Below are 13,376 nucleotides of genomic sequence, written 5' to 3' on the forward strand. Positions count from 1 at the left end.
TCTGATATCTTTGTGTCAAGAAAAGTACATTCAACTTAAGGGTAGCTAGCTTTCTTAAGCTAAAATCATCCAATTAGTGTGGTTTGCAGTTAATTTATCGCTATTTATTTCAATTGCAATCTAATTTATTGTTTTTGTATCAAGTTAATCTGCATATCCTTTAAACCACTAACAAATTCAATTGTTATCCGATTTCGAGGGTAAACAGAAACTTAGCTCAAAGTAATAATATAAAACATGAAATGTAGAGAGAAAGAGAGAACTATCTTATTTCATCAAGTGTTTTCCAAGTGTGTACAATGTGATGCCCAAACCCTCTATTTATAGGATGACATTGAGGTAATATAAATAGATGTCATGAATATAGTATTAACTATTGAGAACATGGGGGAAGATCATGAAGAGGTTATGGAGGTGTGAGAGTTACAACTATAATTGTGAGAAGTAGTGGGGATTATCTATATAATGGAGAAGTGGAGTTATAGTTGATTATTGGACATCCATATAATATGTATTTCATAACAAATTTGATTTTACTTTGCTATTGTAAACAACTTGAGGCGGACATTTTTTTCATAGAAAACTAAAATAGTCTTTTTGTTCTAAAATATAACTCAAAGTAACAATATGGAACAAGGAAAAACAAGCTAAGAGATATATAGAGAAAGAGAGAAGAGATTCTTATTTCTTCTTCAATTGTGTATATTTTCCTATCTATTACAAGGCCTTTATATAGGCATGAAAAGTGAAGAAAAAATATGTCATTGAATATATCATTAAACATATATAGAAAATATGTCATTAAGCATTTGAGATGAAGATCATGGAGGAAGAGTAGACATCTACCATAATTTGATATTTCTTATAACACTCCCCCTTGGATGTCCATAGATAATGTGCCTCGTTAAAACCTTATTAGGAAAAAAAATCCTAGTAAAGGAAAAAGAGTATAAATGTTTAGAAATACGCTTGTTGGTTGCCTCATTAAAAACCTTGAAAGCAAAACCCAGTGGGACAAAACCTTGTGAGAGAAAAAGAGTACACCGCGTATTAACTCCCCCTGATGAGAGCATCAATTCACATCCTTGAGCATTCGCATCCTAATCTTGTACACTAGTTTCTTGAAGGTTGAGGTCGGTAGAGATTTGGTGAACAAATCAGCCATATTATCACTTGAACGGATCTGTTGCACAGTGATATCACCGTTCTTTTGAAGATCATGTGTAAAAAATAACTTTGATGAAATATGCTTTGTTCTATCTCCTTTTATGAATCCTCCATTCAATTGCGCTATGCATACTGCATTGTCTTCATATAAAATTGTGGGTAGTTTGTCACACTTCAAATCATATTTGTCTCGAATAAAGTGTATTACAGACCTTAACCATACACATTCTCGACTTGCTTCATGAATAGCAATTATTTCAGTATGATTAGATGAAGTAGCCACGATTGATTGCTTAGTCGATCGCCAAAATATTACAGTGCATCCACATGTAAACACATAACCTGTTTGAGATCGAACCTTGTGTGGGTTAGATAAATACCCAACATCGGCATAACCAACAAGATCGGGACTGCAATTATTGCCATAAAATAAGCCCATATCAGTAGTCCCTTTTAGATGCCACAATATGTGTTTGATTCCATTTCAATGTCTTCTTGTAGGACTAGAGCTATATCTTGCTAAGATATTAACTGAAAAAGTTATGTCAGGCATTGTAGTATTAGCAAGATATATTAGTGTACCAATTGTACTAAGATATAGTACTTCAGGACCAAGAAGCTCTTCATTCTTTTTCTGAGGTCGGAAAGGGTCCTTATTCACATCAAGTGATAGAACAATCATCGGAGTACTTAATGGATGTGCTCCATCCATGTAAAACCATTTTAATACCTTTTCTATGTAGGCAGATTGATGAACAAAAATCCCGTTTGCCAAATGTTCAATTTGCAAACCAAGACATAATTTTGTCTTTTCGGGATCTTTCATCTCGAATTCCTTCTTTAAATAATCAATTGCCTTTTGGAGTTCTGTAGGAGTTCCAATAAGGTTTATGTCATCAACATATACAACAAGTACAACAAACTCCGATGTTATTTTCTTTATAAAAATATATGGACAAATGGGATCATTTATATAACCTTCCTTTAATAAATATTCACTAAGGCGGTTATACCACATTCTTCCTGATTGCTTTAGACCATACAAAGATCTTTGCAATTTGATTCCAAACATTTCCCTGGATTTTGAATTATGTGTGTCAGGCATTTTAAATCCCTCGGAAATTTTCATGTATATCTCATTATCAAGTGAGCCGTAAAGATAGGCTGTAACCACATCCATTAAATGCATGTCAAGCTTTTCATGAATAGCAAGACTAATGAGATAACGGAACGTTATAGCATCCATAACAGGAGAATACGTCTCTTCATAATCGACACCAGGCCTTTGTGAAAATCCTTGTGCAACAAGGCATGCCTTATATCTTTGTACCTCATTTTTATTATTTCTTTTACGTACAAAGACCCATTTATAGCCAATAGGTTTAACACCATTAGGTGTTTGGACTACATACCCAAAAACTTCACGTTTCGCAAGTGAATCCAACTCAGATTGGATTGCTTCTTGCCATTTTGGCCAATCAAGTCTTTGTCGATATTCTCCAACAGATTGAGGTTCAATATCCTCATTATCTTGCATAATTCTAGATGCAATATTGTATGCAAAGAGAAAGTCCACCACTATATTCAATCGATTCAAATTTGTCTTAATATCGATTGAATTTATTGATAGTTCCTTATTTTTTTGAGTCTCAGGCTCATCGATATCCTCATGAATCTCAGGATTGGTTAAATCATGGGGTTCTTTATGAGACTCTTCCGTAATGTCATCTTGATCATTTATTTTCCTTTTTTTAGGATTTCGTTCCTTAGAACCCAATGGTCCGCCACGCTTTAGGCGTGCTTTTAACTCATTAGCTATGACACTAGAAGATTGTCCAACAGGGGCATCAATACGAATTGGAACATTCTCTGCAGGGATATGTGATTTCGTTCAGATCCGTAAATGCATCTGGTATTTGATTTGCTATTTTTTGCAAATGGATAATCTTTTGCGCCTCTTTTTCACAAATAGAGGCACGTGGATCTAGATGAGACAATGATGGATTTTTTCACGAAATTTTCCGTTTGATTTCACCAATTTGTCCCCCTAATTTTGGGAGAAATGCCTCATCGAATCGACAATCTGCAAATCGAGCAGTGAACAAATCTCCCGTTAATGTTTCGAGGTAGCGAATAATGGAGGGCGATTCAAACCCAACATATATTCTTAACGTTCTTTGGGGACCCATCTTGGTACGATATGGCGGTGCTACAGGCATATATACAGCACATCCAAAAATTCTTAGATGGGATATATTAGGTTCATGACTCAAAACTAATTGTAACGGGGAATATTTATGATAATTTGTCAGTCTGAGACGAATTAACATTGCTGCATGCAAAATGGCATGACCCCAAACTGAAGTGGGTAACTTGGTTTTCATGAGTAATGGTCTTGCTATCAATTGCAGACGTTTAATCAAAGATTCTGCAAGGCCATTTTGAGTGTGAACATGAGTTACAGAATGTTTCACTTTTATCTCAATTGATAAGCAATAATCATTAAATGCTTGGGATGAAAACTCAGTGGCATTATCAAGTCTAATAGACTTAATTGGATTATCGGGAAATTATGCCCGTAATCGGATTATTTATGCCATTAATTTTGCAAATACCAGGTTGCGAGATGACAATAGGCACACATGAGACCATCTAGAAGATGCATCTATTAAGACCATAAAATATCTAAACGACCCACTAGGTGGGTAAATAGGTCCATAAATATCCCCTTGCATACGTTCCAAGAACGCATGGGACTCAATCCCAACCTTTGTTGGTGATGGTCTAATAATTAACTTGCCTTGATAACAAGAAGTGCAAGAAAATTCATTATTTAAAAGAATCTTTAAATTCTTTAATGGATGCCTATTTGCGTTTTCTATAATTCGTCTCATCATAATTGATGCATGATGTCCCAATCGATCATGCCAAAGTACAAAAGTATTGAAATCAGTAACCTTTTGGTTTACGATAAAATGTGCCTCAATTGCACTAATTCTTGTCCAATACAGGCCACAAGATAAAGATGGGAACTTCTCAATAACCTTTTTCTGGCCAGAGACATTCTTGGTAATGATGAAATATTCGAGATTATTCTCATCTATTGTCTCAATATGAAATTCATTTCGACGGATATCTTTAAAACTCAACAAGTTCCTCTTGGACTTGGAGGAGAACATTGCATTCTCTATGATAAGTATTGCTCCCTTAGGCAGAGTTATATTAGCTCTTCCAGAGCCTTCGATTAGATTACTACTATCAAAAATTGTAGTAATATCTGCCTTACACATACTTAAATGAGAGAAATATTTCTTCTCTTTGAATATTGTATGTGTCACACATGAATCAATTAAGCAAATATTTTTACAATTGAACTTTGATCCAAGTTTGCTTTGAGAGATATCCATATTTTCTTCCCATGGTTTGACATACAAAAAGAAGTATATGAATAAATATTAGTATTTTCAAAGAAAAAGAAAAAAAATAAAGTTAAACCAATGATTCAATAGTGACTTTTAATACAATTTCGAGCAAACTCTGATTATGATACGAATAATTCCATAGCTATAAATATTACAATTATTTTTAGGTTGTCATATGATTTTAAAAGACGAAAAACGTAAGTCATATTAATGCACATGAAACAATGAGTGTGCAAATAAAGGCAACTAAACACAAACGTAGACAATAAACTGTATAAACGTTAAAAACATGACCAACGTTCATAAGGTATATAATAAACAAAATGACAAAATATTGTAGTCATATTAACGAGTTACCATAAATAATATATTATACAATAGTTAAGTAACAAAAAGATTTCCTAAAATATGCTAAATAAAAAATGGTCAAAGTTATACATATAACCTCTTAATTGACATCCTTCTTGAAGAAAAGGTTAATGATGCTTTATTAGAACTCAGATTACTAGGTTTACAAACCAACTGCTTGAACAACGTGCGGCATTGATATTGTTGCTACTTTAAATAATTAAGTCATATTGACATAAAAAAAAATAACGTTTGTTTGGTACTAATTTTCTATGTTAAGTGGAATAATATAATATAAACACATAATAAAAGAAGAATATTGCTTGGCCACGGCCACAAATAGCATAATGGGAATACACCCCATTCATGTCGGGTAATGGTGTAGACCCAATGGGTCGATTATCGTGATTTCTCATGGGCAAGTCATTGTTTCGTTCAGCTACAAGGAGAAGAGAAATCAACTCAGAGTACTTCTTGAAACATTTCTCTCGATATTGTTGTTGCAGGACCATATTGGAGGCATGAAACGTTGTGAACATTTTTTCAAGCATATCATAGTCTGTGATACTATCTCCACAAAGTTTTAATTTAGAAGTAATTCTGAACATCGCAGAATTATATTCTGAAACAGACTTAAAGTCTTGGAGCCTTAGATGAGCCCAATCGTATCATGCTTGTGGAAGAGTGACCAACTTTAAGTTGTCATATCTTTCCTTTAAGCCATTTCACAAAACATGTGGATCTTTGACTGTGAGATATTTATTTTCAACCCTTCATCAAGGTGATGGCGCAAGAAAATCAAGGCCTTGGCACAGTCTTGGGTAGATACTTTATTTCTATCTTTAATGACGTCTCCAAGACCCATTGCATTTAAATGGATTTCAGCATCCAACACCCATGTTATATAGTTCTTGCCCGAAATTTAAAGGGCAACAAACTTTCTTTTCATAATATCAGTCATAATTAAAAGAGGAGAAAAATTATACCTTAGTCTTCTCAAAGAGCTTCTTGAGACGGTAGAGTCACGTGCTGATAACGTGTTATAAAATATAACTCAAAGTAACAATATGGAACAAGAAAAAACAAGCTAAGAGATATATAGAGAAAGAGAGAAGAGATTCTTATTTCTTCTTCAATTGTGTGTATTTTCCTATCTATTACAAGGCCTTTATATAAGCATGGAAAGTGAAGAAAATATGTCATTAAATATATATAGAAAATGTCATTAAATATTTGAGATGAAGATCATAGAAAATGTCATTTATAATATTTGAGTTAACAATCATTAGAGCTGGACCATTAAATTTGTAAAAGGACAATTTTTATAATTAGACATGCTTTACTTACACCCATCATATATCAGATTTTAATCTTGAAAAGCCCATGCTGTGTTAGTTATTTATACCTACCAAAAACTAAATGTTGTATTAACTGGACAAAGATTAAAGTAAATACTACTAAGTTTCATATGCAGATGAAAAAGTACTATATTAGCTATGTTTTTTATATTAAAATTACTTTACTTATTGCGCCAATAAAACGACACCAATATACCCTCAAACGACGTTTGAGATTGAAGAAGTAGCTTGCCTCGAGTCTTTCTAATTTGGGCAACGACCCAAGAACCCTCCTCTTCTCGACTCTCTCTCTCTCTCCTTCCAATTCTGGAATTGTATCTCCTACTCACGCGCTTCCATCCGTTGAATATTCCAAAGGAAACCCTTTTTACACTTCGAAACCCTAGGCATTTCTCTTCTCCCATCACAAATTGCAATTCACACTACACAATCATCACATACACAACGCAAACCTATATATACACATTTGAAGTTTGATCGAAGCGAAAGAATTTTACGGTTTTACCCTAGCCTGAAAATGGCGTCAATGAAGCTGATGGCTTCATCGGCGTCGCGCAATTCTGATCGAAGGAAATCGTCCGCGTCGTCATCGTCTTCGTCGTCGACGATGCCGCACGATTTGCAGTATTCAAACAACGGGAGTAATAATAGTAGTAGTAATTTGGAAGCGACTTCGGTGACGCCTGATTTAATTTTCCGGAATGTGTACGGAGAGAGTCATAGTAATACTTTACTGAACACGGAGATTACGTTACTCGATGCTGCCGGAGCAATAACGCCGATTAGTGATTCCGAGACGCCGCCGGCCACGGCGGTGACGGCTAGTGAGGTGCCACCGGTTAGGAGGACGGTGGATGATGTGTGGAGGGAAATTGTGGAAGGGAAGAGGGAAAAGCAAAGGGCGGCAGTAGTTGCGGGCTGTAAAGAGGAGATGATGACGCTGGAGGATTTTCTGGTGAAAGCGGGAGCAGTTGAGGAGGAGGCCGTGGCGCCTGTGCAGGGGCCTGAGGTGAAGGTTGAACTAGGGACTGAAAGGTTGAGTGGTGGAATTTTTGCATTTGATCATAGTACTCCATACATGGCCACGCCGCAGCAGAGCGTGCCAGGATTTGGAAGAGGGAAGAGGAAGGCGGTTTTGGAACCCTTAGATAAGGCGGCGATGCAGAGGCAACGGAGGATGATTAAGAACAGAGAGTCAGCTGCCCGGTCTAGAGAGCGGAAACAGGTAAATGTAGTACTATGTGTTGCTTGCTTGTAGTAACCACCATTAGTCTTTTAGCTGAATTGGGATTTTTGGTTATGGGTTACAGGCTTATCAAGTGGAACTTGAGTCAATGGCAGTTAAATTAGAAGAGGAAAACGAACTTCTGTTGAAAGAGAAGGTAATGTACTTTTAAATTGTCTGGCAGCTAGACCTATGTTGTTGTTTCAATTTAAGATGGCACTTGGATTATTTGCATTAAAGTTGTATGGGAAAATACCTGTTTGCATTTGTTTATACTGGGACTTTGAATTGATTGAGAAAATGAAGGTTCAATGCTAATTCAATTGGTTAGGTATATGATATATCAGCTTCTTAGCATAGCAAAGAAGAGATTGTCTTGTGTCTACCCCCACATCTGTCGCTATTTCAAAGACAACACTTCAATAGTCTAATTCCATAGCTGCAGCCTGCAAGTTTCCATCTTTTTTTCTTTCTAAAAAAAAAAAGTTCCTAGCTTTTCTATAAACTTTCAGTGAATTTGTGTTTTGGCTCCATAAGCTCACTGGATACCTTTCTTTTTTAATCTACTAAATGCGCATTAACAATGAAATTGGGGAACAGGGAGAATAGCTGAAGAGGGGAAAGTCTTCCTTATGTGAACTTGATGAAAATCAATCTTCATGACTTTTGGTAATTAAGGATGACCACTTTATTGTAAACACTTTTCTGAGTGAAAAGAAATAATTACGGGTAAGAGTCTCCAGTATTGCTGCAGGCGCAGGATGCTACTTCTAAGAGGTAGATTATACTAATATTAGTTTCACTTAGTCCAAAGATTTTAGGTCAAACTATTGATTTTCTGATGGAATACATTCTAACATCTAGATTATCATGCTTACCAGCAACAACAACAGAAAAAAAAAAAAAAAAATGTAATACCACATAGTAGGGTCTGGGGAGGGTTTACGCAGAACTTACCCCTACCTTGTGAAGATTGAGAGGCTGTTTCTGATAGATCCCCGGCTCAAAGAAAAAATAAAAAGAAGCTTGTTAATCATTTACAAGTGCTTATTGTTGGCAAATTGTTGGTTCCAGTTTTCCAAGGGAATTGTGTATTATTAAGTAATGCAAAGTCTTATGTTTCAAATGAAACATTATATGAATAATGTGGAACTTTATAGTGGAATTATTTTTTCTTTTGCAGCCCACTAAACGACCCCTTACGTGATTAAGAGTGCTTCCAAAGATACAGGAAGGACCAGTGTTTGCAAATGGAATATTAGTTTGACTATAGAAATACTTTGGGGAATATTGATGTATTGGTGATCTTGAAGTGGAAGTTCAATACTACTCTTCTATTCTACTTAGTTCTTTGACTGCCTAAAAAGCTACGTTTATCTATTAACTTTTTAGGGAAACATCCACTAGGCATCTCGTTCTCTGTGGTTAGTTGGATAGTAGCTGAAAGCATACAATCTAGTACTGTTTTGTTTCATATTATGGCCTGTCTGATATGAAATTAAAAGTGTGTTCTTTGGATTTTCTTTTTGGGTTGTTTGAGTATAGTCTAGAGAAGTAATGAGCAATTTCCTTACAAAGGCTAATTGTTTACTGATGCATTAAGTAACCATTGCTTCTTCATGGTCCTGGACTCGGCATTTTGATTAGTAGTAAACAGGGTATGTGTTTGAGGCGAGAACTTATCTTTAGCTAGAGAAAGTTGCCTGTTTGATAATCAATTTTTTGCAGTGCTGTACCATTCTGTAAGCACTTAATAGGTCCAATATATGTTCCTCTGCTTTTCTGTATGTAATTGTTTTGTTGATTTGATTCTCTGAGTAACACAAGTACTTCTCTTAATGATAATTTTCAGGAAGAGCTAACCAGAGCACACTATAAGCAGGTAATTTCTGTTGCTATTCTATTCCCTATTTGTTGTGGTTAAATGGTTCATAGTGTTTCGTCATATCAAGTACTTTGATTAGAGAGTTGTCGCTAAGGTGCATCCACCTTCTCTGTCATTGCTCAGATCAACTACCCCTTTCTTACTGTTGGAGACATTCTTTGCTTCTAACCACATGCTTAGTTACTACTGCCAGCTTAAATGTGTAGAAGAAACCTGGAAATTTCTTGGTTCCTTTATTGCAAAATGATGAGTATAATCAAGGCCATCATTAGATTTCTTAGCTATTATAGACACTGTGCAGCAAAGTATAAGTCAGAAATATGGACTTCTAGCTCTAATGAATTCCATTTAGTTGATGGGATAAGTCTTGGATAGTGTGAGGAAAGTTAACGCTCTGTGTTTTCATGTATTTAATAGGCAGAAAAGTTGCTGGATCCACTCTTTGAGGCTTTTGTTGTTTTTCTGTTTCTCTTGCTCATCAAATCCTATAAAAATTGCAGGAATTTAGGAGCCTTCTCCTTCAATCATTTCCCATTTAACTTTCTTTTTTCTCCCGATCAACAAGTTCATGCAAGAAAATTGCTTTCCTTGTCCTTGAAATCCCTTTTCTTGAGAGACCTACCTTTTGAATTCTATGACAGTTAAATTCTCCAACCCTAGCAGGATATAAGATCATCTAAAGAGAGTCACTGGTTTAAGAGGTAGGTCTGGAAGAAAGGGAAGGGCATCTGGCAAAACTAATAGCACAGTTTGTGGACAAGAGTTTTGTTTCAGTTCCCTGTAGTTGAGGATCACTTATCAAGAAAACAAAGTGGATTCTGGATAGACAAGTCTTTTTCAGCCTTTTTGAGAAAAATTACTCATGAAATTCTCACTTCATTTTAGAAACATTCGTGGGCTGTCACTCTTCTTGTAGTAAGAAAACTCTTTTTCACCCGTTGTAGTTTCTGCTATCAATGTAGGGTCTAAACGTTGGATCAAAATTTGGCATTTGAACTGCTACGGATTTTATGAGCCTATGTGTGTATCTAATCGGAACTAAGTCCTAATACCTCAGAAAATGGATGGTTCGACTTGTTTGAAATTAATTTAGGAGCCCATGTGAAAAAGCTGAGGATGGCCCTTTAGTTTCACTGGCCAAGCTATTGTGAATGTCAACTTCAAAAGATTCATTCAACACAAAAAACTATCAGATGATTTCTTCCTATCCGTCTAAGCCTTGGTGATGGAGTTTCGCCGTACCTATAGGGATGCCAATGGGGCGGTGCGGGTTTAGCAATATGAAAAAAGTTGCGGGGCGGGTGGACGCGGGTTAAAATTTTGTGGGTTAAGATAAAACCCGCCCCGCACCGTTTGCCATCCCTACGTACCGATGCTGGTGAGAGGTAGCATATACCCAGTGGAATAGCTGGGGTCCACACAAGTTGGCCTAGACACCATCGTCTTAAAAAGTAGTATAATCTATTAAGAAAAAAGAGAATGACCTGATGTATTGTTTTCTAATATTGTTAGATGAATCTTTTGAAAATGAAAGATAGCTTTATATATAAAAGGTACCACATCCATTTCCCTGCTACGAGTGAAACTCCTACATTTTACATATCTGTATGGTTGGGTTGTTAGGTTTTTGAAGTAGTGTAAAGGAAGTATCGGATAGATCAATGCTGAATGACTCCAAGCTATTCGGGAAGCCTTTCAATAATGAAACATGAGTAAAGATATTTAGATTTCTTGATACTAACAAAAATAGGAAACCTTTAAGATTTTTTTGAATAAATCCACTAAAAATCATAACACAAAAACAAAGTTCCAGACTTCTTATAAATTGTTTTCCAAATAATCCTATATATTACTTTTTTGTGAAATTCACAAGCTCTTTTTGGATTCTTTTACATTTCCCGAAATGTGTAATTATTTTCCTAAAGAGGAAAAAGATAATCTCTTTATGAGAAAATGTTTAGTGACATGTGATAATAGAGTCTTTCCACTTTTTATGTGTGTAATATTCTGGCCTTGCTTTCTCATAGTATTCAAAGCCCTGTAGTAGAAAAAAGTTGTAATGTATGTCTTTGAGTTATTCATAGGTTCCGTGAGTTTGAGCTCCCTTGTGAACACATTATTCCATCTTCCATTCGGCTTGAGGGATAATAATATGAGCCATAATTTCTTTCCTTTTCATTTTCTGGCTTTAAAAGTATATTTCGACGTTTGCTAATTATTTCAAATACAACAAATAGTTGAACTAGCAGAACTAGAGACTGGATAGAGAATGGCCATGCAAGATGATAGTTCCATCTTGGAATGGATCTTTTTGGTTTTCACATCCGAAGGTGGTACTATGTGCTTTTGGACCTCATCCATCTTTCCCCTAGTTATATATTGGGTTGCGATGTGGTGGGGAACAGTGCATGAAATGATAGAGCAATTGTTACCTCTATTATGGTGGTTTTCTTTCTTTAGCAATGGATTCATTGTGTAGTCGTTCACTTGTAACTAAAGGTAAAGTTCAGTTTATATTGTGTGTGTTACTGCTTCCCTGTTTGAATGCATGAGAATTATGGCTTGTTTGAGCAGCTAACTATGCCATTGTCATTAAGCATATTGATGCCTGGAAGAATAACATTAGCAACATGGCTAACAGAAAGGCAATTTCCTTGTGCTCTTGACCTACTAGCAGCGTAAAGGTAGCACATTTAATATTCTTGACTTCTCTGTTGTTTTTCCTGCAGTTAATAGAGAAAGTGATTCCAGTTGTGGATAAGCGAAAACCACCTCGTGTCCTGCGAAGAGTTTGTTCCATGCAGTGGTAATGTAACATAGTGCATCAGGCATGAGTTCAAAATGAATGCCTTCTGATATAAGTTCAGAATAAAGGAGCCTAATCGTGCTGGGGTAAGTGATATAACATCAAGTCGGTTAATTTAGCAGATGGTTATTCTTTCCGAGTGGTAACACTTCCTTTGTGAAGGGCAGTATTGTATAGTATCATGTCCTGGAAAATCTATAACGGGATCTTCTATTTATTTAGCGGAGGGAGTTCACTTAAGTTAGCACAAGTATTTTTGTTGGGTTTGTAGTTATAGGGGTTTTAGAATGCAAATGCCTGATTTGTTAGATTTGATACCAGTAAAGCATGGGAATGAAATCCGGACTAACATTTTGTACTTGTTTGTCAATGGCTCGTTATAGCTTGCACTCGCAAGACTGATCAGTGATGTCGTCTCATGCTTTCCTTTGCTCAACATACAGGATGATTACACAAGCATTCTTAACAAGGGCGGCTCAACCCCTAGGCCAATAAAGGGTTAATGCATGGAAAAAAATAGTATAAGAAAAATTACGGAAACGTGATTGGTTCGGTGTTTGCACTAATCTTTTTAAAACTAGTACTGGTTATAATAATCCCACTTCCAACAAATACAAGGGGGTTATGACCCCCACAAAGTTTTACTATTATTCTAGAATAATAATCGAACGAGTTCAAGGATTGAAATATGTATTGTCCCAATATAAACTTCATATTATTGACATAGGAATGCCTTGTGGTGGGATGTAAGTGACACTCAACTCTTACTACCCGTTGAGCGAACCATACACTAGCTAGTTGGAGGTTTAAACTACTCTTAATAATTAAAATTATATCAACAAAGTCTTTATTAAATTTTGGCAGGCAAACTAAATAAGGAGTTTGGTTTCGAAGTGTCTATAAACTAACCTATTGTCAAGTCATGAGCCTCTATATGAAATCTGAGTATATAAAACTTTGGGGCATTGCTCGTGAATAAACAAAAATGTCTACAAATAAATAAAGCACGGGAAAAGATTTGCTATCACTAGGAAAAATATTAGTGTTAGACTAAGTTTTCTTTAGGTTCAGTTAATATACCACTTTTCTTGCCGCACTACTTTGACGCATAACATTTCACATACTTTCTAGTTTAGTAGCTTGAATCAGTGATGTAATTTCTAAA

General features: G+C 35.7%; 1 protein-coding gene across 1 annotated transcript; it reads left to right on the top strand.

Annotated features, from left to right (window-relative positions):
• Window positions 1-6,544: 6,544 nt before the first annotated feature.
• Window positions 6,545-12,569, top strand: LOC107806890 (G-box-binding factor 4). The gene is made up of 4 exons (XM_016631163.2): window positions 6,545-7,520; window positions 7,606-7,677; window positions 9,373-9,402; window positions 12,135-12,569. The coding sequence occupies exons 1-4, from the start codon at window positions 6,813-6,815 to the stop codon at window positions 12,213-12,215; spliced, it is 891 nt and encodes a 296-aa protein (XP_016486649.1). The 5' UTR covers window positions 6,545-6,812; the 3' UTR covers window positions 12,216-12,569.
• The last annotated feature ends 807 nt before the right edge of the window (window positions 12,570-13,376 follow it).

The sequence above is a fragment of the Nicotiana tabacum genome, chromosome 12 (assembly GCF_000715075.1).
Source record: "Nicotiana tabacum cultivar K326 chromosome 12, ASM71507v2, whole genome shotgun sequence".
In the NCBI taxonomy this organism is placed as follows: domain Eukaryota; kingdom Viridiplantae; phylum Streptophyta; class Magnoliopsida; order Solanales; family Solanaceae; genus Nicotiana; species Nicotiana tabacum.

Excerpts from the sequence above, each read along its gene's own strand:
- LOC107806890 (XM_016631163.2), top strand. The coding sequence starts at position 6,813 with ATGGCGTCAATGAAGCTGATGGCTTCATCGGCGTCGCGCAATTCTGAT. Across the intron at positions 7,678-9,372 it reads AACTTCTGTTGAAAGAGAAG|GAAGAGCTAACCAGAGCACA; the intron begins GTAATGTACTTT and ends GATAATTTTCAG. Across the intron at positions 9,403-12,134 it reads CCAGAGCACACTATAAGCAG|TTAATAGAGAAAGTGATTCC; the intron begins GTAATTTCTGTT and ends TTTTTCCTGCAG.